Source organism: Fusarium poae, chromosome 2 (assembly GCF_019609905.1).
Source record: "Fusarium poae strain DAOMC 252244 chromosome 2, whole genome shotgun sequence".
NCBI lineage: Eukaryota > Fungi > Ascomycota > Sordariomycetes > Hypocreales > Nectriaceae > Fusarium > Fusarium poae.
The window spans coordinates 4,881,684-4,904,365 of record NC_058400.1 but is presented as its reverse complement, the minus strand read 5'-3'; the positions used below and the strand labels follow the sequence as shown (position 1 = coordinate 4,904,365).

Genomic DNA, 22,682 nt, shown 5'->3' with positions numbered 1-22,682 from the left:
TGACATGACCCACTCGGAAATGTGACAGTTTGAGTGTTCTATTACCGTTTTAATTCCTGATTCCCAACCAAACAACACATTGATTGGTCGACTTGGGATCTTCTCGGCCAAGGACAGGCTGAGACTTCAACCATTATGACCAAACACTCAGTCTCCCCGAACTGACAAATTACGCCGATACATGACTTTCGGAAGTAAGAAATCCCAGAGTTTCGTAATATGTCATCATAAGGTTCGATAGTATATATAAATCTGCTGCGTACTCATACCGCAATGTTCAATGCCATTCATCCAAGACTCATATCCGATCCGACTTGAACTCATACAAGCATTTTAACGCACTACAACACTTACTAGGCCTATCTACAATCCCAATAATGCAAAACATTATCTCCCAAGTCCCACCAAGCTTCACCAAAGTGTTTTACATCCCAAAACACAATGCAGAAGTCTCTAATTTTGCAGTGTACGACATTTCCGAACAATACCGCGATAAGATTGGAAAGTTACCTATGGGGTCCGAAGACTATAAGGTCGAGCTGTGCATTCTTCGAAAACCGAATGGCGAACATGTTGGAGATAATGCACGATTCTTGGTAAATGTCGGCAATGACAACACCTCGATGTCTGTCCGTGAAAGAACTCTGGGTCAAGATCCTGCAGAGGCAGACGTGTAAGTTCAGTCAACATGCGGGATACCATTGATGACTGACAGCTTCAGGTCATTTCCAACATCAGAAAACAACGAATATTCTGTTCTCACGCACACCAGTACGAAGTCAGTTCGAGGCTCTGGGCACCTCATATTTCCATTGTCTGAGAAGCAAATGAAGAAGGAAATCATCCGATATCCATACCTCGCCTTCACAGGCAGTATATTCGGCGACAAAGACGCCGAAAACAGTCATTACGAGTGGCAGGTCCATCCAGACGAGAAAGGAGCGCTCCGATACGAATTTGTTAGCCTCGGAGAGAAACACACCGACGATCTTGATAATTCAGTATTGGCCATATATCACCACCACGGTTTTGAGAACGACCTACCTACATCTCACAGTCATGGCGTTCTATTGCTGCCGCCGACTTCAACGTCAGAGTTCGACATCACGGTTCTCGCCAGTCTTTTGGCTCTTCTCTCGGCCGTTCGACAACAACCGACGTTGAAGAAGAGATCACGAATCAGGTCCTTGATAGGTTGCATATAGTATAGATGGATCCCCAGTTAATAACATCATGAATCTCTTATAACGGGAGCAGAATTTAAAGGTCAATTGACTAGATTATTTATACTGAGATAGCCTTTAGCTTTAGGCTTTATTATTTAACTTTTTCTAAGTTTAACCCCCTATTTTTATATACTTATAGTCTTAGGCTATAATTAGTATATTATAACTAGAAGATCTTATTAATAATTACTACTTACTTTTCTAATTATTTAAACTAGGCCTTATATAATTCTTACTTAAAGGTTTAATTAATTTCCTTTATAAATATCTTTTTTATCTTTAATAGATTATTCTTTAGCTTTCTTATTAACTTTTCTTTTAACTTTTTTAGCCTTTTTAATTTTTTTTTTATTTTAATAGAACTATATATATAAATAAAATATAGATTATATATAAAGGCTATTAATTTAATCTTAATAAGGTTATTAAGCTTTATAAATATATATAATTTAATAGTTTCTTTTTATAATATATTAATCTTATTAATATCTTTATATTTCTTAATTATTAATTTAATATTTTTAAATTAAAAGATTATAAAATAAATATTCTTATTAATAATTCTTTTTTTAATTAATATTATATTATATAAGATCTATAAAGGTTATTAACTATATTTAATAAAAAACTAAAATTAATTAACTTTATTTTAAATAATTAATTAAAATTATAAGAAAAAGAAATTATTATTATTTATATAGCTTAATAAAAGCTTTTTTTATAAATTATTAATATTATAAAGTTTATACTATATAAGTTATATTTATATTAGAAAATTTAAAGTCTTAAGAAAAACTTTAATTTAATATTTTATTAAAAATTTAATCTATTTAAATAGATTAATCTTTATTAATAACCTTAAAAAAACTAAGAAGATAAAAGCTTAAGCTATTATAAAAATTAAATTAAATAGTATAGATAGATCGTGTAATAATAATAAGCAGATCATATACACGCTATTTCCTTCTATGTTCGCTACTAAATACAAACTGATGACTGTTACATCTTTTAACTGGAAGCTTTTGCTCAAACTCAACGGCACTGCCTCTAGGGCTCAACAATCATCGGACCTGATGTTGACGACTTCTCCTTGCCACCCTCCATAGAAGATTCATCGCTGTCACTGTCCGTCTTCTTAGACTTCTTAAATAGTCTAGCAAACTTGCCCCAAATGTTGGAGAACCAGCCATACGCAGCAACGAAAGGTGGTGCAACAAAGTAAACCACCTTGGCAAACCACTCATCCGGAAAGATCCTGACCAGTACTCCCCACGGCAGACTGAAAGCAGCGATAATGATCGAGATCGCCCACTGAACACCGTCAAGACCATTGGGATCGATATCGAAAACGCGGTTACCGACAAAGACGATAGCGATCTGGAGTCCGATCATGATGCAGTTGATGAAGATGAAGAACAGGTTGCGGTGGATGCCGACAAAAACATTGAACTTGTTGTCAAGACGTCTGCAGTTGAGTTCGTTGAAGATTTGCATCCAGACAAAGACATTGAAGATGATGGTGTCGAGTTGGAGCTTCTCGCTCTCGATGCTCGTGTCGTAGTTGAGGATGGCACCACCGGCGAAGTAGAGAACGAGAACGACGACCAGCTGGAAGATGGACTGGCCAATGATCATCTTCCACATCTGTGATTGTTAGTATCGTCATGGAGTTAATGCAAATTATGATGTACTTACGTTCATGGTGATGAGTGGCGCGGACTTGGGCTGAGGAGGGCGGTCGAGGATGGCATCGGTAGGAGGATCGGTGGCGAGAGCGAGAGCAGCCATAGTGTCCATGATCAGGTTGATCTGTCCGAGTTAGTATTGTTCGCAGATAAGAGCTGCTCAATAGTGACCTACCCATAGAAGCTGCACAGCCTTAAGCACAGGCTCCATATCGTCGTTGTACATGGAAGTAACAAAGGAAAGGATGACAGCGGTAATGTTGACAGTGATCTGAAACTGGAGGAACTTCTGCACGGCATCGTTGACAGCACGTCCCCACTTCAAAGCAGTGATAATCGAAGCAAAGTTGTCGTCCATGAGGATAATCTCAGAAGCCTCCTTAGCAACTTCAGTGCCAGAAATACCCATAGAGAATCCGATATCTGCGGCCTTGAGTGCAGGCGCATCGTTTGTGCCGTCACCTGTTACAGCCACAGTCTCGCCGAGAACCTTGAGACGGGTAACCAAGACGCGCTTGTCGTCGGGCGATGAACGGGCTAGGACTTGCAGACGAGGAATGACACGATCGAGTTCTTCTTCGGAGAGCTTTCGGAACTCGGGACCTTCCATGACGATACCATCAGTGAAGATACCACACTCAGTAGCGATGGCACGTGCAGTGACGATGTTGTCGCCTGTAACCATGCGAGTGACGACTCCAGCACGACGGGCGTTCTGAACAGCTTCGGGAACACCAGTACGAACGGGGTCTTGGATGCCGACAATACCAAGAAGGGTCAAGTCGGTCAAGTTCTCAAGATCCGGAGTTTCGGCAAAGTCCTTATACGCCATACCGATTGTGCGAAGGGACTTTTCAGCAAAAGCGTTGATAGCTCCCTCAGCAGCCTTGCGATCCAAATCATCAATGTTACCGTTGGAAGGGTCGACTTGGGTCTGGCAATATCCAAGGACAATCTCAGAAGCGCCCTTGATCAGAAGTCGGCAGCCAGTGGGAGTCTTGATAACAGCAGTCATGTACTTCCTGGCTGAGTCGAAGGGTTCGATGACGACAATGGTTTCGTTGGCGCGTGCCTCGGCAAGAGATTGCATACCGAGATGGTCCTTAGCGAGTTGGAGCAGAGCGGTCTCGGTCTTGGAGCCGATGAAGGTGGCGACACCATCTTCTTCACCTTCGAAGGCAGTGGAGTTGATGGCAACAGACTGGGTGATGAGTTTCTTGGTGTCGGCGGGAAGACCAGAGGCCCAAGAAGGAATATCGGATGTAAAGGTGGAAGAGCCGAAACGACCAGCAGTGACGGTCATTTTATTCGTTGTCTAGGCATTGTTAGAAAACGTCGCGTGTTACTGGAAACATACACACCAAAGTTCCTGTTTTGTCGGAGCAAATACAAGTAGCGTTACCCATTGTCTCACAGGCTCGGAGGACGCGAACCAGGTTGTTCTCCTTCAGAAGACGAGTGGTAGCGAAAGCAAGCGCAAGTGTGACAGCAAGAGGAAGACCCTCAGGAACAGCGACAGCAATGATAGCGATAGCGACGACGAGTAAATCGACAAATGTCGAGGCCTTCTCCTCAGCAGGTCGATCATCACCAGGAAGGTTGGCACAGAAGCGGAAAAGAAGGATGAAGAACATGAGAACTGAGGCACCACCACCCAGCTGGGCAATAGCAACAGCTAGCTTCTCAAGTTTCTTCTGAAGAGGTGTTGACTCGATATCTGTGCGGACAGACATCATGATCTTACCAAAGCTACTGTTCACACCGACTGAAGTACACATGAACGTACCCATACCCTCAAGAACCCTTGAACCGGAGATGATGAAAGGGTCGGATTCCTTGGTGCTCTTGGGGTCAGGTGTAAGTGCCTTTGCACCAGGCGTCTTCTTCAGGGCGTCAGACTCGCCAGTGGCAGTAGACTCGTCGCACTTGACGTTGTGTCCATCGATAAAGATACCGTCAACGGGAATCAAGTCACCAGGCTCGAGGTACAAGACATCGCCAACAACGATGTCAGCGACATTGATGAGCATTGACTTGCCAGATCGAAGAACCTTGACCTCACGATCATCCTTCTTGGTGTTGAGCTTGACAAAGGCCTTTTCTTTCTGCCAATCGTTATGCGAAGCAACAACCACAACGATAGCAACGGCAGCGAGAATGGCAACACCCTCAACCCAATCAACGGGTGTAGGGTCATCGGGCGCATGGGTCGTTCCGAATGTCTCATAGAGACCAAGGGCGAGAGAGATGGTACCAGCCACCGTCAAGAGAACCAAGACCGCTTCCTGGAAGGTGATCCAAGCTAATCGCCAGATAGACTTTGGTTTCTTGGCGGGGAGCTGGTTGCGACCGTAGATACGGATTCTTTCATTGGATGAAGCGTTTTGTGTTTGGAGTTCATCCACACTGAGACCGGCGTTTACGTCCACATTGAGACTTTGCGCCAGACCCTGTAGACCACCGAAACTTCTAAGTGTGTCCAGAGATTTGGGGTCAAGTAGATTGTTAAGTTCATCTGGAGTATGGGAGAAGGGAGCGTTGTTGGAGGGGGGAACAGGAGGAAACTTGATGCCCTTCTCATCTGGAGTTTGCTGGTTAATGCTGGGCACAATGGTTGTGTCGCCGACTGAGGAGATGGTGCCCGCCTCGCTGAGGGAGCGCTGACGGGGGTCCAGCATGGCCTTGGGGTCCAGGAAGTTACCAGACATGATGGAAGAACGAATCAGAAAAACAGGCCAGGTCTTTAGCTAGAATCCTATCCAAGAGGAAAGCCTGACTGGTGAAGAGAGAAGTAGACAAGCGAAAGCTCAGAACCAGTGAGCTGTGATGAGTGAGTCTCTCTATTTTCGGATTTCATTTCTTTACGTGGGGCAATTAAACAATTTATATCTCGTCCTTCCTTCATCCTGTCCCAAGGAATCGGGTTTTCCTTGCTGAATATGGAAACTAAGCTTAAGTGTCAGAGCAGGGATAATGCATTTCTTTCATGTTGTTGGTAAACCAAGAAACAAGAGAGGGGGGCTTCATGTGAGAAACGTTGTCACTGTTGATAGCCAATAGCCACTACACTGTAGATCTGATAATCACCGCTATGGGGCTAGATCGTGACAAGACCGGTGTAGATCTGATTACTTCATCGGAGTACGGAAGACCGAGTGACTATTTGGGTTAAGATCTGTCACAGTTGCATGGATCTGAGCCAGCATCACATCTCTATTGACCAATGACATACATCTTGATGAATGACTAATCGGATACGGAGTCAAACCTCCAAATGAGCTGTTGGTCACATCTCGTCTCGTTTTATCCAGCACAGCCCTCTCTCTCTCCTTACTCCTAGCGAGGATGTGACCATGACGCTCAGTCAAGGTCACCTTGAGTAGCATTTACCGATGACGGCTCGTTTTCGATCTCGCCTAACCTTATTGCATCAATTGGGAAAACCCAGAACCGAGGAACAGGCTGGAACTTGGGCTTGACAATGAAACAAATTCCACGGGGCTAAAGGACCGACTAACTAAACGGTACTCCTGCCCCCTAGAAGCGCCCCCTAGTTCCAATCTACTGTACCTTAATCACTATGGATCGCCCATGTTCTTAGTTCAGTGCTCCCCCATCTTTTTTTTCTCTTCCTCATTTCCGTCTTTCCGATTACCTACACTGGAATCACTTTCCAATTTATCGAAAAATCAGGATGCCTCCACGACGTGCATGCGATGTATGCTACAAGCGAAAGGTAATCAAATTGTTTTTTTATCCACAATGAGAGGCCTTTGATGTCATATGATGCCTATATTTCCTGGAAATTTGTTATTAATTCTTGATTTCTAGATTCAATGCTTGATCAAGACTCAAGGCGAACCTTGTGACTGGTGCGAAAGCCAGGGCCTAACATGCACTTTTGAGAGAGTCATTCAGAAAGACCCCAACAAGAGGTACCTTTTTTTTTTCACCGACATACCGCGGATACCGTCTAATCAAATGCTAGAACCACTTCCGATGTTGTGCAGGAATTATCTCACCGCGTTGAGTCTTTGGAAGAAGCTCTCCAAACTGCACTAAATGCACCTGTTAGAAGCGCCTCTATCTCTCTGTCAGATAGACCACTGGCTTTCCCTAGTCCACCCAGTCTCCGACTTGGAGGAGGATCACCTGGTACAACAACCATTGCCCGTCACCCATCAGTGATAAGTCCTTCTGACCTGCCAGTAAACAATATTGCTCTGAGCAAACCATGTTACAAATTATCGCCATGCCAACTTGGCACGAATTGGTATTTTAAAGGTATCGGTATCCTATCTGAGCGAGGAAGACAATGGATCACATATGGATCTGGTGAGAGAGTCTTTCTCGAAAACTTTAACATTTTTGCGAATCCAATTGGTGTCATCCCGCCTCTGGACTGCTGGCCAATTTCTGATCAGACGAGAATATTGCCGCCGAAAGAAGCTGTTCGACACATTGTCGATGCCTTCTTCAAGTCCAAGACATCAGTCTTTTTCCCAATCTTGGAAAGGAGTCTTTTCCAGGACACAATCGACAGAGCGTACGATGAGGTTGACCCTGGACGTCGTGCGCCAGCCGAAGCCTGTCTTTGGGCCATCACCGCTCTTGTGATGCGTACGACAGATCTCCAGCAATTCGGACTTGGGTTGGAAATCCGAGATTGCATTTATGAGGCGACTCGCTTATTAACCCTCAACAATGGCAACACCAACTTGGATAGTTTGCAAGGCACTCTACTTCTGGTAAATAACAGATATGGTCCAAATTTTCACTCGATACTGACTGAGATCTTTAGTGGGCTTGTCAAAAGATGAGAGGAAGATGTCGTGAAGCTTCTGTCACATTCGCAAACGCATGCCGTATGGTGTGTGATCTAGGTGGCCACTTTCCAATCTCTCGACTGGCTATTCTACCTCAACACAGTCCCACATTCGACCATCAGACAAAACTGCATGTTCGAAGACTATTCTGGATATGCTATTGCTTCGATAAAGATGTGTCGCTTCGCACTGACAAACCGCCTCTTCTTTCATCCGACTACTGTGATGTAAACGACTCCGAAGAACCACCTTGGTTTAACCAATCGAGGGACATGAATCTGGCCAAGATTAAAGAGAACGCTGTTCGCATACTTTGTTCGCCAAGGGCATTCAAGTATACCGAGGGTGAGCTCCTTGCACATGTCAGAGAGCTTGACGATGAACTTGAGGAGTGGCGAGTATCTATTGATCTTCGCTATCGACCTCGCCTATCTATCGTTTCAGATTTATCCTCCTCCCTGTCTTCAAACATGAGCCTCGAAGATCACACATACCTGATCAACCTGCAACTCGACTACCTCTTTACTATAATCAATATCCACACACTCGTCCGCAAGTGCGGTGACCTGGAAGAGAACCTTCCCGACGACCTTCACAGTGTTGTGCATTCGAGTGCGGACCTCTCCATCGAAGCAAGCCGCTCGATCTTCCGCATTCTCGACACAGTCGTTGACTTTTGGAAAGAAGATTCTGTCTATATTGTGTCGCACTTTGCCCCTATGGCTGCGATGCCTCTGTTTATGAATATTCTGATTCATCCGCTCGGTAGCACTGCGGATAGCGATTTGCAGATCTTGTCATCGATAAGTAACATAACAAGAAAAATCCCCGCCGAGAGATTGCCGATGGAGGAGATTGAGGGAATCAGAGAGATTAGTGAATTTGTCATGGAGCTTGTGAGGTTGAGTCATAGTGCAGCGTGGAAAGTCAAACGGGGCGAGAGGGAGCATGATCTTGATATTATTCATAGTTGATAGACATGAGAGAAAATGTGTATATTAGTTCAACAAGCTGACCTTCCCTGCAGCGAGATTGAAGAATGCTGTGCCGAGTAAAGTAGGGTCCATGTTTCGTAGTTTGTTCGTTTCCGTTTCTCTTCGGCGTGACTGTACTTCCCAGTCCTCTAGCCCCTTGCACAATCCATGAGGTCCAAAGCCATAAGAAGACGATGAAGCATTTGGCCAGGGCTCGTTCGAATTCACAAACTTGATCCATGCTTCTCGTAAAGCCTTCCCTGTTCTTTCAGCAGCAAGCGCAAAACTTATATCCAGACCTCCAAACAGCAATACCAAATCTACTGCATGGTGCGCTCCGCTTGATGGTTGCCATGGATTAGACTCATCAATGAGACATCTATAGACAGATTTTTGCGCTTTTTTCCATAACTGTACCAAATTATGAATGGGAAGCACGAATCTGCAGTCATTAATAAAACCCAGCGCACCCGTCTTACACGACGAAGGTCTTTCTGGGTATATGTGATACAGCTGCTTGAGCTCCTGACTGTGTTCACCTGCAGCATCAAAAGCGCTTACTATGTCATCAATCGTTGTTTCCAAGATTCCGGCTTGCCAAATAGCTGCCTATACATTGTCAAAATCCGGATGTCAAACTCTAGGGTAATCTCACCTCGTTCTGTACGTCGCTTAGTAGTAATGCTCCCGCTTCGCCAGTACTTGTTTGCCATCCATCAAACCTATCCTCCCATTCGAGGAAAAACGATTGCAAGCCAGATTGTTTCACAGCTTCGACAATCTTGTCCGCCGGTGCAGTTTCCAAGTCCATGGTAGCGTCGATCACTTGAAACTGTTTCCAAACCTTGTCGCGAAGGGCTGAAACCGCTTGCGGTGGTTGGGGAGGCGATAAAAACAAGGATCCTGAAGATAAGATGAACTGAGTTGCTGGAGCTCGGGTTACAATATGAGCGTGACAGTAAACTGCGCCGGCGCTTTCTCCGGCCAATGTAACCTTGTTCTGGATATTTTTAGTTAGTGGTTTGGATTTAAAGATTGGTCATTGCTTACCGGATCACCACCAAAGTCTGTGATGTGGTCTTGTACCCATTCCAGAGCTAGCGCCTGATCGCGTAAAGCAAGATTTGGAGGTCCATTTTTATTTCCAAGGGCAAAGACATTGAGTCGATACTGAACAGAAACTGCTATAATTGGAGTACCAATGCGGATTGAATCCGTCACGATAGTAGTCATGTCTAGGAAAGCGTATCAGCGTAGTCCACTAGTACAGTAGCAGGAACAAGTGATGAACATGTTGTTTCATACCGCAGATGCCAGACGCGGCGCTCGCAAACGTAACAGCTTGAGATCCTCCTGCAGTTGAATTTAGCTCGCTTCGATTATAGAGAAACAGAGGGAAGCCAACCATGTATCCAAACAATTACTGGTAATTTCTCGGGGTAGTTTAGAGTGTCAGAATTTGGCACAATGACGTCCAGGTTAGTACACCTAAACTCATCTTCAGATTCGTGTGGAAATTCATGGTGAGGTGGTACACGCAACAAGTGGCCGACATCAACCGGGACTTGAGGACACCGAGGGCTATTGCATATGTATGAGCTTTCTTGATCTTGAGTGCCTTTAACATAATCTGCTTACCCAAACGCTGTGCAGTTCAACTCTCCAGGGTAATCATAGATTCTCTCGGCTGCGGCGAATCGTTGCGGAATCTGGCCGTAGGGTATTCCGCGAAATTGCGTCACTTCACCAGTCTCGACTCCGATGAGGGTTGTTCGAAGCGACTGATGTTTCAAAGTTGAGACCATTTTTCTAGAACCGAAAGAATAGCTGATGATGATGACTATTTCAAGTCTATCTTGATTTTAAAATAACTTGGTTGAGTCGCCGATAGTGTTGCCGTACAAAGTGAGGGGGAAAAGCAAACCCTCTCCACTTTCGGATAGACGACCCAGCCGAGGATGCCACTTGATGCTACCAGAATTGTTATGGTGAAAATCACATCGTATGTATATTCTAACGATATGTCTCTGATAACACGATGGTGGTCTGGTCCATGACATAATTAAGCTCAACTTCATAATTGCACGTTTGTTACACGGTTGGCGTAACACAAGTGCAGACGATTTAGCCCATGACACTCCAAAAGCGAAGCGAAACCATTTATGAGTATTATATTACACGTCTAATAACTATCTTTTATGATTAGTTGTGTTCCTTATAGATCACTCATCCACTCGCACTACATACTCAGACGTAACCATAATCTCCCCATGTCCCACTTCCAATCCTTGTTTCCGACCATGACTCTTGCTTGGCTGGAGCCCACCCACAGCTTTAGCGGTATTTTGAGATCTTATACCAAGGTGTGAGTCCCGATGTGCTTTGCTGGCACCTTGTATTGAGACCTCATCGCCACTTGCTTGCCCATCAGCGGGTACAATATGGTCCTTCGATCCCCAGACCGTGTCTCCCAAATCTGTTTCGTCGGGTCGTGATCGTGAGCTGACTTTATTCTTGTAGTCCCCAAGACGGTAACCCTGGCTATCTCCTAGACCTGGAGTACGGGTACCGCTTTTGGAAACCGAGACTGTTTTCTCAACGACTCGTTTGAGGAGTGGATAGACCATGGGGAGATTTGTGACAACAAAACTGACGAATGATTCGCGAACGGACCAGTAGCCCGACTGGGCTGGATCGGTATTTCCCTTCTGAAGACGACGTCAGTATGTGGTTTAGACAAGGTTTAGTGCTAGGCATTGGACCGACCTACTCACCGTGAGGATAGACACTGCTCTCAAGATACCAAATATCATTTCTAAGAGCGCACCACTAAACATGAACATGATAACAACCTTCTTGCGCCAAGGCATCCTAGCTTTCCAGATCATCTGTAGCTCAAATATTAGCCAAAACATCAGCAGGAGGCATAAGGCAGAGATACTCACAGGGAGTGGAATTGACATCAAAAAGAAGTCGGTGGCGGTATTCATGGCCATAACATAGATAGTCTGTATGTATGTGATAGCTGGCAGGCAAGAGTCTGGACACCGCGTTAGATCGAACTGGTGGAGAGAATTGAAAGACATACTTTGTGGTTCGGGGTCGATCTGCCATTGCTTCTCAAACGGTATGCACTTAAGGAAAGCTATCAAGAAGCAAGATATGTATGTGACGGGGATGATGACAGCGCCCCAACGAGCATATCTCTTCGACGAAGCTACACCTTCGCTGTAAGCAAAGTTAGTCATTCAGTTACCACTAGCAAAGGTATACCCACGTTAGGCGTAGATAGTAGACAACCCAATAGCCCTTGAGAAGCCATAATAACGTCATGTAAAGTAAAAGACCAATGACATGAGTTTTTGATCCGTTTACTCGAAGAGCCCATTCAGGACTGTCCGGGTCATCCCTCAATGCTTGACGCTGCGCAGGTGTTATACCGTTGTTCGCCAACCCTTTCCAGTATGCGACGACGAAGTATGCTGCTACTGACTCGGCGGTGTATACTATCTGGTAGAGCACGAGGGATCAGTACATGCTGCTACAACTATGATGGAGACCAACTCACTGTAGCTAGTAACATGAGAACATCGTCCAACTGGATGCGTCGGCCAAACGAAGAGAATTGACTATAATATCGAAGACCGACGATGAGGTACGCTGCTCCTTGGAGGCCCCAGACCTCCTGGATGAAGGCGTTGGCTGCTGCTTGTTGTTCGGCTTGGGTCGCCATTGTTGGCTAATCGGATATCCCTTAATGGGCTGTACAATAACGGTGGGAGGTGATATCGTTCGATGATGAACCCGACAGGATTGGATTGCATGGTATATATATCACAAACAGCGAACCATGTGCCTGCTCTTTAAAGATCGCTTACACACTCGCATCTAGAATCTGCAGTCCACACGGAGGGTTAGAGATCCGGAAGATCATTCCAGGGGCTCAAAGTGAAGCTTTACCTGGGCTCTTGGTCTGGGAAAGAAGAGCATAAGGTGGTTGTAACCCTCTACGGTTATTGGTCAAAAGGTCGCTCGGAGACAGACTTTGAGAACCGACATCTGATAATTGATTGTGAATCCGTTGAATGAAACAGGGGAAGGTGGAAAGGATTCCCTAGAATTGCAGCCTGATAAGACCTGTCATATATTATGCCAACTTGACTGGCATCTCAGCCTCACCCACACATGTAGGATGGACGACCAACAGGAATGTTGAGCTCTTCGTCTATCATAATTCTTGCACGCATTCACGCGGTTGGGAATGAGTTCTTACAGTTAAATATTTGCTCGTTTGAGATAGATTTTATTGTGGATGAAATTTACATCTTCAACTTCAAATCTCAAGTGTGGAACGAGAAAGATTAAGCCGTGGCGATATAGCTGAACTTGATTATGCATTAATTGACTTGTCACACTTTTGAATGAGCTCAGAAGGCAAAACCAGGATTGCTTATCCACAACAAGTCTTGCCTGCCGTCTGCATTGACGTCTCATTTTTTGGCCGGAATCGCTGAACCGTTGTCGTCGATCTTGAAAGCCTAGAGTTGCACTGGGTTGGCCGGCGATGGCCCCGCGAAATGATCCCTGTCGGTAATTTCTCAACTCTTCGGACAAGTGACAAGTCGCGTGGGGAAGAAAACGTTTATGAGCGGCGGATTGCGGTCGGATTCTATACGAGGCTGAAGTGTACGGCAATCGTTGGGACTATTAAACGGCAACGATCAACTTAAGACATCAACGTTCTGGACCCAATATCTTCACCCGTTATTATAACATCAGCAGAGTGGCTGCGAGGACGGATCATGGCTGGATGGATTGTGGAAAGAACGTTAGTTAATGAGACAACAACGCCTAGTTTCGCTGATTGTCGTTATTATTTCCTAACTTGACCTTTGTCCCTCTGGAGTTGTGATACATCATCTGCACAACCCCTGTCATTTTTCCTCCTTCCTCGTTCAAACTTGGCATCCCAACTGTGGAAAGTAGCCTCGATTACCACAAGCCGAGGCTATTAAAATTGCTTCTTCCACCCCGAGTTTTGATTGCGACCAACAATCTCGTTTTGCACATACCGAGTAACTTCCTAAACAACGGCACAAATGGCTAACGAGAGCAAAGTCGACGTGTAAGCTCGATTCCCACAGCTCGAGACTAATGCGGGGTTAGTTAGTCTCCGAATGAAACATGCTAACAATATCTTTGTTGAAGACTCATAGTTGGCGCCGGTCCAGCTGGGTAAGCTTACGCTTCGAAATAAAAAAGCAAAACTAATCATGGTTTCCTACGGCTTGCAGGCTGATGGCTGCGGCATGGATGGCTCACTGTGGCGTAAATGCTCGTATCATCGACAAGAGAAATACCAAGATCTTTTGTGGTCAAGCTGATGGCCTGCAGTGCCGAAGTTTAGAGATTTTCGACAGTCTAGGCTTTGCAGACCGTGTGTGGAAAGAAGCTAACCATATGATTGAGGTGTGTTTTGTCCCATCTTGAACATGTGTAGTAACTAATGAGTTTCGCAGATTTGCATGTGGGTATGTATATAACACCCTTTTGAGGATGTATGAGAAGTTGAGCTTACTTGTTCTGTCAGAATCCTGGCCCAGATGGTATTATTCGTCGTTCTGATCGTATTCCCGACACTATTGTCGGCCTTTCACGTTTCCAACAGGTCGTCGTACAGCAAGGACGTATCGAGCGTTTCTTCCTCGACAATATCAAGAAGTACTCCAAAGATCAGATAAAGGTTGAGCGTGCCGTTTTGCCAGAGGCTATTGAGATCGATAAGACCAATATCGAAAGCACTGATAGCTATCCAGTCACAGTAAAAATTCGCCATCTCTCTGAAGAAGAAGCAACGCCTCCCCAGCAAGCAACCGCTAGCAAAACCCAAGCGTCGGATGGACTTTTCAGAAGTAACTTGGTGTTTGACGATGAAGTTGACAACGATATTGCTCTCCGCCAAGCTCAAGATCGTGACGCTGTTACTGAGACTATCCATGCCAAATATGTCATTGGCTGCGACGGGGCACGAAGCTGGGTCCGAAGTCAGATCGGATTAGAGTTACAGGGCGAAGCAAGTGACTTTATCTGGGGTGTCATGGATATCATTCCCAAGACCGACTTTCCCGATATTCGCATGCGCTGCGCAATTCATTCGGCTGAGAACGGTAGTCTTATGGTCATTCCTAGAGAGAACAAGCTGGTTCGTTTATACATCCAGTTGAAGGAAGTGACGCCCGATGCTTCAGGCCGCGCAGACCGATCCAAGATCAGCCCGGACGTCATCTTCAGGGCGGCACAAAAGATCATTCATCCTTACAAGCTGGATTATGAGTATTGCGACTGGTGGACTGCTTATCAGGTACGTTGTGGTTCAGATGTCACTATACACTCATACTAATGCTGTATTCCAGATCGGACAACGCGTTGGCACGGCTTTTGACTCTCACGAGCGTATCTTCCTCGCAGGTGATGCTGTACACACCCACTCGCCAAAGGCTGGACAGGGTATGAATGTATCCATGCAGGACTCGTACAACCTGGGCTGGAAGATTGCTCTTGTCGTCAAGGGCATCGCTAAGCCTGACGTCCTCAAGACATACCAGAGCGAAAGACGGCGTGTGGCCCAAGACCTTATTGAGTTTGACCATCGCTTCAGTCGCTTGTTTTCTGGTCGCCCAGCCAAAGATGTCATGGATGAAGAGGGTGTCAGCATGGAAGAGTTCAAAGATGCGTTCGAAAAGGGAAATATGTTTGCATCGGGTCTATCTGTGAATTACGGACCAAGTAACATTGTTGCTAAAGCAGGTGATCCATTGGCTGAGGCTGATGGTACCAAGGTGGTTTCGCCACCCGGAGTGTCTCTTACTGAGGAGACATTTGTCAAGAAGCAGGCGCTTGCCACTGGCATCCCAGTTGGAATGCGCTTCAACAGCTTCAAAGTGTTGAACCAAGCTTGCGCCCGTCCTTATCACTTCCAGGAACGTCTGAAAGCAGATGGACGATTTCGCATCGTGCTGTTCGCAGGTGATATTCTCAATCCTACCCAAAAAGCTCGAATTGAAGCATTCTGCAATCGCCTTGACCAACCCAACAGCTTCCTCCACCGAGTTACCCCCGATGGACATAAGGTTGATAGTGTCATTGAAGTCTTGACCATCCACTCTTCCAAGCGATGGGATACAGACATTATTCAAGACTTCCCCTCCATTCTTCGCCCTTGGGATGAGCAAACTGGTTACGACTATGAAAAGATTCACGTTGACGATGTTAGCTACCATGAGGGATATGGAAAAGCATATGAGAACTATGGAGTTGACAAGACTCGTGGATGCGTGGTTGCCGTGCGTCCGGATCAGTATGTCGGCTGGTTGGGTGATTTGGAAGACTTTGATGATCTGTCGGACTACTTCCAGGGCTGTTTAGTGGCGAAGGACTAGGCTGATGTATAATATCGAGACAGTATTTAAAGCTCTACTTTAGACTATAACGGAACAGCTCCTATGATACTTCTCCTCCTCATTGGCAATGTGACCCTGTGTCTTCTTGACCACTCCACAGCACGATGATAAAATACATCCTCCTTCACCCTCGCCGCAATGTCATCTATGTCAGGCTCTTCACCCCTCTCCAAGACTTTTTCAAGCTCTGTTAACAAGGCCTGACAGTCCCAACACCCACAGGCACGATACTCCTGTCCAAAATGCACACGATACAGACTCCTCGTTTCCGTAAACCCGTCTCCTAACTGGGGTTTTTCGATCGTATCATCGTGATTGACGAACTTGCCAGCCAGAACCTTCATCGCTCGACCGTAGTATTTTGCTGTACATTGGTGCGTATGCCAAATGAGATCTATATCCAGCGTCGGTACGACAGTGCTTTTTGACATCTTGATGAGTTTGCAAAAGTTGAGGTAGCGACTAATTCCACGGCGAATAGTTCCCTCGAGTGCAGGGCTTCGAATCCACATATGAGAATTCATCTTGTCAACGAACGAAGCCTGTCGAATAACAGCATCGCGTAGTTGCTCTGCTAGCGTTGAACCAATAGTCTCAAAAAGATTATTGTATTCCTTACAAGGGCTTTCGTATACTTTTGGTGAATACAACACGCGTTTTATTCCCATACGAGGAATCTCTCGGCGCGTGGCATAAGTTAGTCTTTTCCAAGATACCATATCGCTAAATAGATCTGGCGCGAACCCATGACTATTTTCGTAGCGACCAGATGCTATTGAGTTGAGTGTAAATTGCCATTCATTGTTATCGATGGCCTCGTGAATATGCTCCCAGGGAAACTTGATAGAGAAAAAAGGCTCTTCTGAACAGGTATTGCAGAAGAGCTTTGGGTTCAGGAGGAAGGAGTGCCATACCATGAGAATATCCAATGGCGGGAGGTTATGTCGTGTGATTTCTGTAATGGTGGACGTGTTGAACTCTCTTCGCCATGCAAGAAAGCGAATGGTTGCAAATTCCACATACAGAGGCCACTTAATCTGTCTTCGTTCCCACAGGTTTTCGTCCTTGAACGTCTTCGTATCACCTTGCGCACCCGTCTTTTCCTCCCTCCGAGGTTCCGTCTGCATAACCTCATCCAGGTCTTTGGACACAAGGATGTTTTGTCGCAGGACAAAGAGTGTTTCCAGGAATTCGAGATGTGTGGCGCATTCAGCTACGTTCGGGAGCGCCAAGTCCGGAGTTTTCGGATTTGTTGTTGAATTGCCATTTGGAATGTTTTCAAATTTGAAGATGCTGGAATCGGGGATAACAGGAACATCTTCGGCCTTGTAGGCGAGTTCGTAGGGTTTTCCAGTTGCATCATTAGGCCTTTCTGGGGCTGAAACAATGTCTTTTCCCCTCTGGTGAAGGGAGAGTTTGGTGAGTCTGTGTTCGAGAGCCATGTTTGCGAATTTCTGATATCGTAAGATAGAGCTGTCATTCTTTAAAAATGTCTTTATTCTTATGATAGTAAAAGTATATTACAGGCACGGTAAAGTAGAACCCAATATCTACCACTGTCACTGATGTTCCGGGCGAAAGCTGCCTCGCCATGCGCCTCAAATAGATTCATGCCACATTTCAACCCCCCCTGCATACCAGCCGCAAACAATATCCAATTGTAATCACGCTACCGACGCCCGGCTGGAGTGAGGACTTAAAATCTCAAGGATTCTGGACTTGCCGATCAAGCGGAGACATTCCGCGGTAACAACTTAACGCGCCAGCAACGGCAACTTTCAGTGCCTGTCATTCTCCCACTCTATTTTTCCCAGACGTGGCCATCACGCGAAAATGGATACTCTTCACGAAGCCTTCTTTTCCATCTTTATGATCGTGTGGGGTTATTTAATGATTTATAATGTCGGTTCTATCTTGAGAAAGTCAGCGGCGAGGTTTAGCCTGTTGCGCTTCTGGTCGCTCATTCCACTATCGTTGTATGGTCCTCTTGTTGTCCTTAATCCATGGTGGCGACTGGGTCATCTGGATAGAGGGCGTCAATTCCTTGTCTGTCTTCTTCTGTTCTCTTATCGACTATAACTAATACCGATAGGGTATATGGCTTGTGCTATGGCCACTTGTCAGCTCAATTATTGCTATGAGTTGCGAGGCACGAGAATCCATGGGTGAATGGCACTCATGTCAACGAAGTCGAGGGCCATTTTACATATTATGTGTCGACTTGGCCATCATGTTCTTCTTGATTGTCGAATCTTGTCGATATCCAATTCCTACAGGGACAAAAGATTGGACATTTGGCGGAGGATTGGGTAAGATTATGGGGATATTTGTCATGTAAGTCATCGTATCGCGCTCACTAACATCAAACACTGACCAAAAGATAGTATCCTTCTTGCCTCACAAGATGCTTTAATATTTCCTATCGCTGCGTTCCCTCGCTACGTCTCTGCGCCTGCGATCATAATCTGCAGGTTTTTCCAACCAGCAAAGAATAAGCCGCGAGTCGCCAAATGGGCTTTTCACTTTGAAGAACTGTTACTTCAAGCGCGAAACGACAAGGTGAAAGCTTTGGCGACAATGGTGCGACATGATAATATTGTTGGGCTACTCGCAAGTCATCTACACTACGATGATATCATCAACCTCTCACTGACATCAAAACTGATGCGCACGTCGATGTTTTATCCGACCTTGGAGGATTCTCATCGTCGAAATCGCGCAGAGTTACTATGTGTTTCCTCATGCATTGATGGACTGAAAAACGAGTGCTGGGGCTGCGACCGCGTGATATGTGATGTGAGTAAAATGCGTGTCATCATTGATAACATCCTAATCTCGTCTCAGGAATGCACACATCACAGGTCAGACATCCAATCTTCCCGGGTCAAAGACCATTTCTCCAACTGCTACGCTGTCTGCACATACTGCTATCTGATGGCCGCTCCTGGAGGCGCCGCACCCTTCCAAGCTAAACGAAATATGCAGGACCTAGAACTTCAGCATATAAACTGCTGCGCGTTCCAGAAGCCATTGCTAGTGGAAGAGGACGTTTCATTGTGTAGGTACTGTGCAAGGTTAGATATATCAGCTATCACGGCGATGAGGGAAGCAAGGGACGAGTTCTATTTAAGCAAGACGCTACCAAGGAGTGTCGAATGCGCGATTTGTATAAAGACTTTATCGACAAGTACGTCTAGATGGTGGTTTTGCAATCGGGGGCGGCATGAATGCCATTGGGCGGGACATCATACTTGATAGTGAATGCTATAAATCATCTGTATGCCATGAACTATCCTCCACAACCTCCACAGCCGCCATCACCATCGCCATCACCATCACCTGAAGACTCGGTAACACAGCCACTCCCACAAGTATCTCCTGTCATCCCCGGATTACCTGCCGCACATCCAGCTCCAGCAGCACCACAAATGAAAACCCCTACACCACAGCCTCCTGCTCCGGAATGGTCTGCTGTTGTCGCTCCAATATCAATTTTTGATGCTCTCCATTCCCTCAACTTTTCATACTCGGAGATTCGCAATGGTAGAGTATACAAAGACCAATCCGCAACAAAATAGCGATGGTATGCACCTTTTTCAAAGTGATGACTGAAGGGTTGCGCGCGATGGATGCCGCCTAGCTTTAGACGGTCCATCGTTTTGTCCGAATCGCCATGCAGCCAATTCGTTGAGGCACGGAATTGGGGGTTATTTGACATGGCTACCGCAGTTGCCAGTAGAGTGTCTTGACCGAGAAGGATGGTAAGACGGTTCTTGAACCAGTCTGTATCTGACATGAAACCTTCAGTCGGGTTCTCTTTTGTCGGCTTGTCCGCGAGTGTCGGGTTGAGAGGATACAACTCCCTGCCTCGTGAGAGGTGCAGAGAAGCGATAGACCAAGAATCAAATGGAAATGCGAAAACATGTTTGGAAACATTACAATCGCCACAATTTCCAGGATAGCGATCATACGCCTCTGTGCAATCCCATGGAAAGACATCTTGGTAGGGATAGATGGGCCCCTCAAAGCCACCCCAATCAGTCCAGTACTCGGAAAGTGAGTCGATGATATCCGAATCATCGTGGCGTCCATAGTGATACTTGAAGAGATATTCTTCTGTGAGGCCGTTCGGGACATCGTATCTGGAAAGTGCCCGTACAGGAACCTCGGCACCAGGTCGGCAAACAAAGCTCATCAGATAGAAAGGTTGGAGCTTGTTATCGAATGGTTCAGAAGTGAAGAGAGAGCCAAATAATCCTCGGTCGATGAGATTGTCACAGAACGTTTGGCAGCTGTTGGATTGACGGTCCCATTCAAGATGAATCCTTGGATCAAGAAGGCGAGTTGCGATGTTTGTAATGTATGCTTGAACTCTTGACCCAAGATAGCCCTTGACATGCAATAGCAGTCGTTTGGCACTTTTGTCCAGCAAGACATTTTGCTCTGAGGAATTCGAGTATCCATCAGCCAGATAGTTGCTCTCATGGATGAAAGCATCTATCAGGTCTTCTTCTTTGTCGGAGTCAAAAAAATCACAAAAAGCACCACCAACGACTTGCTTCATGAATGCTTTGTAACGCTTGGGATATCGTGGTCTGTTTTGCGAATAAAGCAGACGATCCGTGTGTCCTGTGAGAAGAAGGCAGTTGGTGATGTTCTCCGGGGGTTGGCGAGGAACTTGTAAAGAAGGTGGATCACGACTTGCAATGAGGACCCCGTCCATCCTATCATTGTTAGCTCCCAGTTCGAAAACATGTTATGAAGTAACTTACTCAGAAGCGCCATTTTCTATAATGAGAGGCCCAAACCGAATGGACATTTGCACATTCTCATACGGATTCTCTTCAATTGTGGACCGTAGATACGTTGGAATACCCTCTTGCTTAGAGGCCCTAGACCCACCATGATACCCATATTCTGGTCTGGACGTCTCGTCATGTTCCGGTTTATGAAGCTGTGTTCTGGAGGCACCTGCAGGTCTTGGTACTTCTTCAATAGCAGGGTCTTTCTGCCTTAGTTTGAGCAGACTCTCGTTCTTTCGAGACGGAGATTGTATGGTTGCATACTTTGCCTCGGCAAGGAGATCAGTGACTTTGTGGAGCCCACATCCAACTCGGCCCATGCCTCCTTGTATATGATACCCTCTGTCAGCGACTGGATCGATAGGCCAAAGCGATCGGGAGCGTCCGTGAGCATCGCGTCGCCGGACGGTACTGCAGTAACAAAGCTCACGGCTCATTTCGGGCGTCAGCGCAGTAGGTAGACATGAATGTTTGTACTGCTTGACAAAACGTCCCTGACCATAATGTGTTGCCCAATAACATCCTTCACAGATAATTACACCTTCACTGGTAATGTCGGCAAATGTACAGCCCCGAATAATTGTCTGACATTCTGAACAACGTTGTGGAACGAATACAGGCTGGTTTAGAGCATCGTAGCACGACACTTTCATCTGGGCCGAGGCCGGCATTTTCCAGATTGGGGCATCTTCTTCACAATTGCGGCACTCGATAAGTTTGTCAATATCGAGAAACTGAGCTGATTGCAGAAGCATGCGTACTCGTCGTCTTGTCGGGTCCATTATCTTGCGCTCACTCAGCGCAGTTCTCAAAGCGCTTTTCACGCTCTGACTTTTCATATCGGCAAAGATATCCCAACCTCGACCACGTAGTACTTCATCGTACGACGGTGGTTCATTTTTGTTCTTCTTTTCGGTTTTCTTCTGCTTCTTGGATTCTTGGCTCTTCTTGTTTCGCTCATGGAATTGCCGTGAGATATCGGATACTTGATCAATGAATGTATCGTAACCATGGATATGCTGATCTTCTTCATCTGGGAGTAAATGTGATGTCTCTTTGCCTGATTGCCAGTGGCGGAATGTGAGGAGTAGGTATGGTAGTTCACGTTCCACACCCTGCCAGTACATGTCCAGAAGCTCATGTTGAAGATGATCGACTGCTAGGCCTATGTTTTTCCTGGGAATTTGACATGGTTTGGTAATGCGTGCGTCTCTGCTGGCTGACGCTTCAGACTTGGAGAGAAAAAGGAAGGATTGTAGGGAAGGCATAGTGGGCAACAGTGCTGCTAACATGAGATGAGACGGATCATGATGGAAGAAAAAGCTTACTTCGTCTTTGTTCTTTTCCTCATGCCTCGACAAAAAGATGCCTTTCCTCAAGTCCGTGGTCTCGACCACTCTATGCAGGCGTTGCGGGGAAGAGCGGAAATGGAGCGCACGTAACTGTAAGCGTGTGTGGCTCAACAGCGATCTGCAACATCGCAAGGCAGACTTGATGCACTATTGTTTCGTTTTGGGTCAGCCCAGTAACTAAGCTCACTCGCCCAGTTACTATGCTGTGTAACAACTGCTCCAACAAGCATGTCGGAAAACTTCCATCGCTACAAACTTTATTCCCCCTGATAACACCCATCCAATAGTAGTTTTCGTCAGGCTTGTGAGCTAATGTGCCTACGCATGTCCTTTCCAAAACGATATACCGATGCAACA

The 22,682-nt window shown here is 45.8% G+C and overlaps 9 protein-coding genes across 9 annotated transcripts; 4 read left to right on the top strand and 5 right to left on the bottom strand.

The window, feature by feature from the left end:
* Positions 1-377: 377 nt before the first annotated feature.
* FPOAC1_005559 (uncharacterized protein) lies at positions 378-1,205 on the top strand (the record flags this gene model as incomplete). Its single annotated transcript, XM_044850084.1, has 2 exons — positions 378-673; positions 722-1,205. The coding sequence occupies 2 exons, from the start codon at positions 378-380 to the stop codon at positions 1,203-1,205; spliced, it is 780 nt and encodes a 259-aa protein (XP_044708794.1).
* Positions 1,206-2,273: 1,068 nt separating this feature from the next.
* On the bottom strand, positions 2,274-5,619 carry FPOAC1_005558 (uncharacterized protein; the record flags this gene model as incomplete). The annotated part of the gene is made up of 4 exons (XM_044850083.1): positions 2,274-2,870; positions 2,922-3,035; positions 3,087-4,226; positions 4,273-5,619. 4 exons carry the CDS (start codon positions 5,617-5,619, stop codon positions 2,274-2,276), a joined length of 3,198 nt encoding a protein of 1,065 aa, XP_044708793.1.
* Positions 5,620-6,002: 383 nt separating this feature from the next.
* FPOAC1_005557 (uncharacterized protein) lies at positions 6,003-8,711 on the top strand (the record flags this gene model as incomplete). The annotated part of the gene is made up of 3 exons (XM_044850082.1): positions 6,003-6,052; positions 6,900-7,659; positions 7,713-8,711. 3 exons carry the CDS (start codon positions 6,003-6,005, stop codon positions 8,709-8,711), a joined length of 1,809 nt encoding a protein of 602 aa, XP_044708792.1.
* A 24-nt stretch (positions 8,712-8,735) lies between these two features.
* On the bottom strand, positions 8,736-10,516 carry FPOAC1_005556 (uncharacterized protein; the record flags this gene model as incomplete). The annotated part of the gene is made up of 7 exons (XM_044850081.1): positions 8,736-8,971; positions 9,191-9,320; positions 9,367-9,711; positions 9,762-9,946; positions 10,017-10,064; positions 10,117-10,292; positions 10,350-10,516. 7 exons carry the CDS (start codon positions 10,514-10,516, stop codon positions 8,736-8,738), a joined length of 1,287 nt encoding a protein of 428 aa, XP_044708791.1.
* Positions 10,517-10,933: 417 nt separating this feature from the next.
* FPOAC1_005555 (uncharacterized protein) lies at positions 10,934-12,444 on the bottom strand (the record flags this gene model as incomplete). The annotated part of the gene is made up of 6 exons (XM_044850080.1): positions 10,934-11,419; positions 11,486-11,599; positions 11,657-11,751; positions 11,800-11,939; positions 11,989-12,221; positions 12,280-12,444. The coding sequence occupies 6 exons, from the start codon at positions 12,442-12,444 to the stop codon at positions 10,934-10,936; spliced, it is 1,233 nt and encodes a 410-aa protein (XP_044708790.1).
* A 1,366-nt stretch (positions 12,445-13,810) lies between these two features.
* Positions 13,811-16,150, top strand: FPOAC1_005554 (uncharacterized protein; the record flags this gene model as incomplete). Its single annotated transcript, XM_044850079.1, has 6 exons — positions 13,811-13,836; positions 13,920-13,946; positions 14,006-14,180; positions 14,231-14,242; positions 14,302-15,072; positions 15,125-16,150. 6 exons carry the CDS (start codon positions 13,811-13,813, stop codon positions 16,148-16,150), a joined length of 2,037 nt encoding a protein of 678 aa, XP_044708789.1.
* A 44-nt stretch (positions 16,151-16,194) lies between these two features.
* Positions 16,195-17,613, bottom strand: FPOAC1_005553 (uncharacterized protein; the record flags this gene model as incomplete). The annotated part of the gene is made up of 1 exon (XM_044850078.1): positions 16,195-17,613. One exon carries the CDS (start codon positions 17,611-17,613, stop codon positions 16,195-16,197), a length of 1,419 nt encoding a protein of 472 aa, XP_044708788.1.
* Positions 17,614-18,004: 391 nt separating this feature from the next.
* FPOAC1_005552 (uncharacterized protein) lies at positions 18,005-19,368 on the top strand (the record flags this gene model as incomplete). Its single annotated transcript, XM_044850077.1, has 5 exons — positions 18,005-18,217; positions 18,264-18,505; positions 18,556-18,967; positions 19,016-19,227; positions 19,251-19,368. The coding sequence occupies 5 exons, from the start codon at positions 18,005-18,007 to the stop codon at positions 19,366-19,368; spliced, it is 1,197 nt and encodes a 398-aa protein (XP_044708787.1).
* A 92-nt stretch (positions 19,369-19,460) lies between these two features.
* FPOAC1_005551 (uncharacterized protein) lies at positions 19,461-22,241 on the bottom strand (the record flags this gene model as incomplete). Its single annotated transcript, XM_044850076.1, has 2 exons — positions 19,461-20,895; positions 20,944-22,241. The coding sequence occupies 2 exons, from the start codon at positions 22,239-22,241 to the stop codon at positions 19,461-19,463; spliced, it is 2,733 nt and encodes a 910-aa protein (XP_044708786.1).
* Between the last annotated feature and the right edge of the window lie 441 nt (positions 22,242-22,682).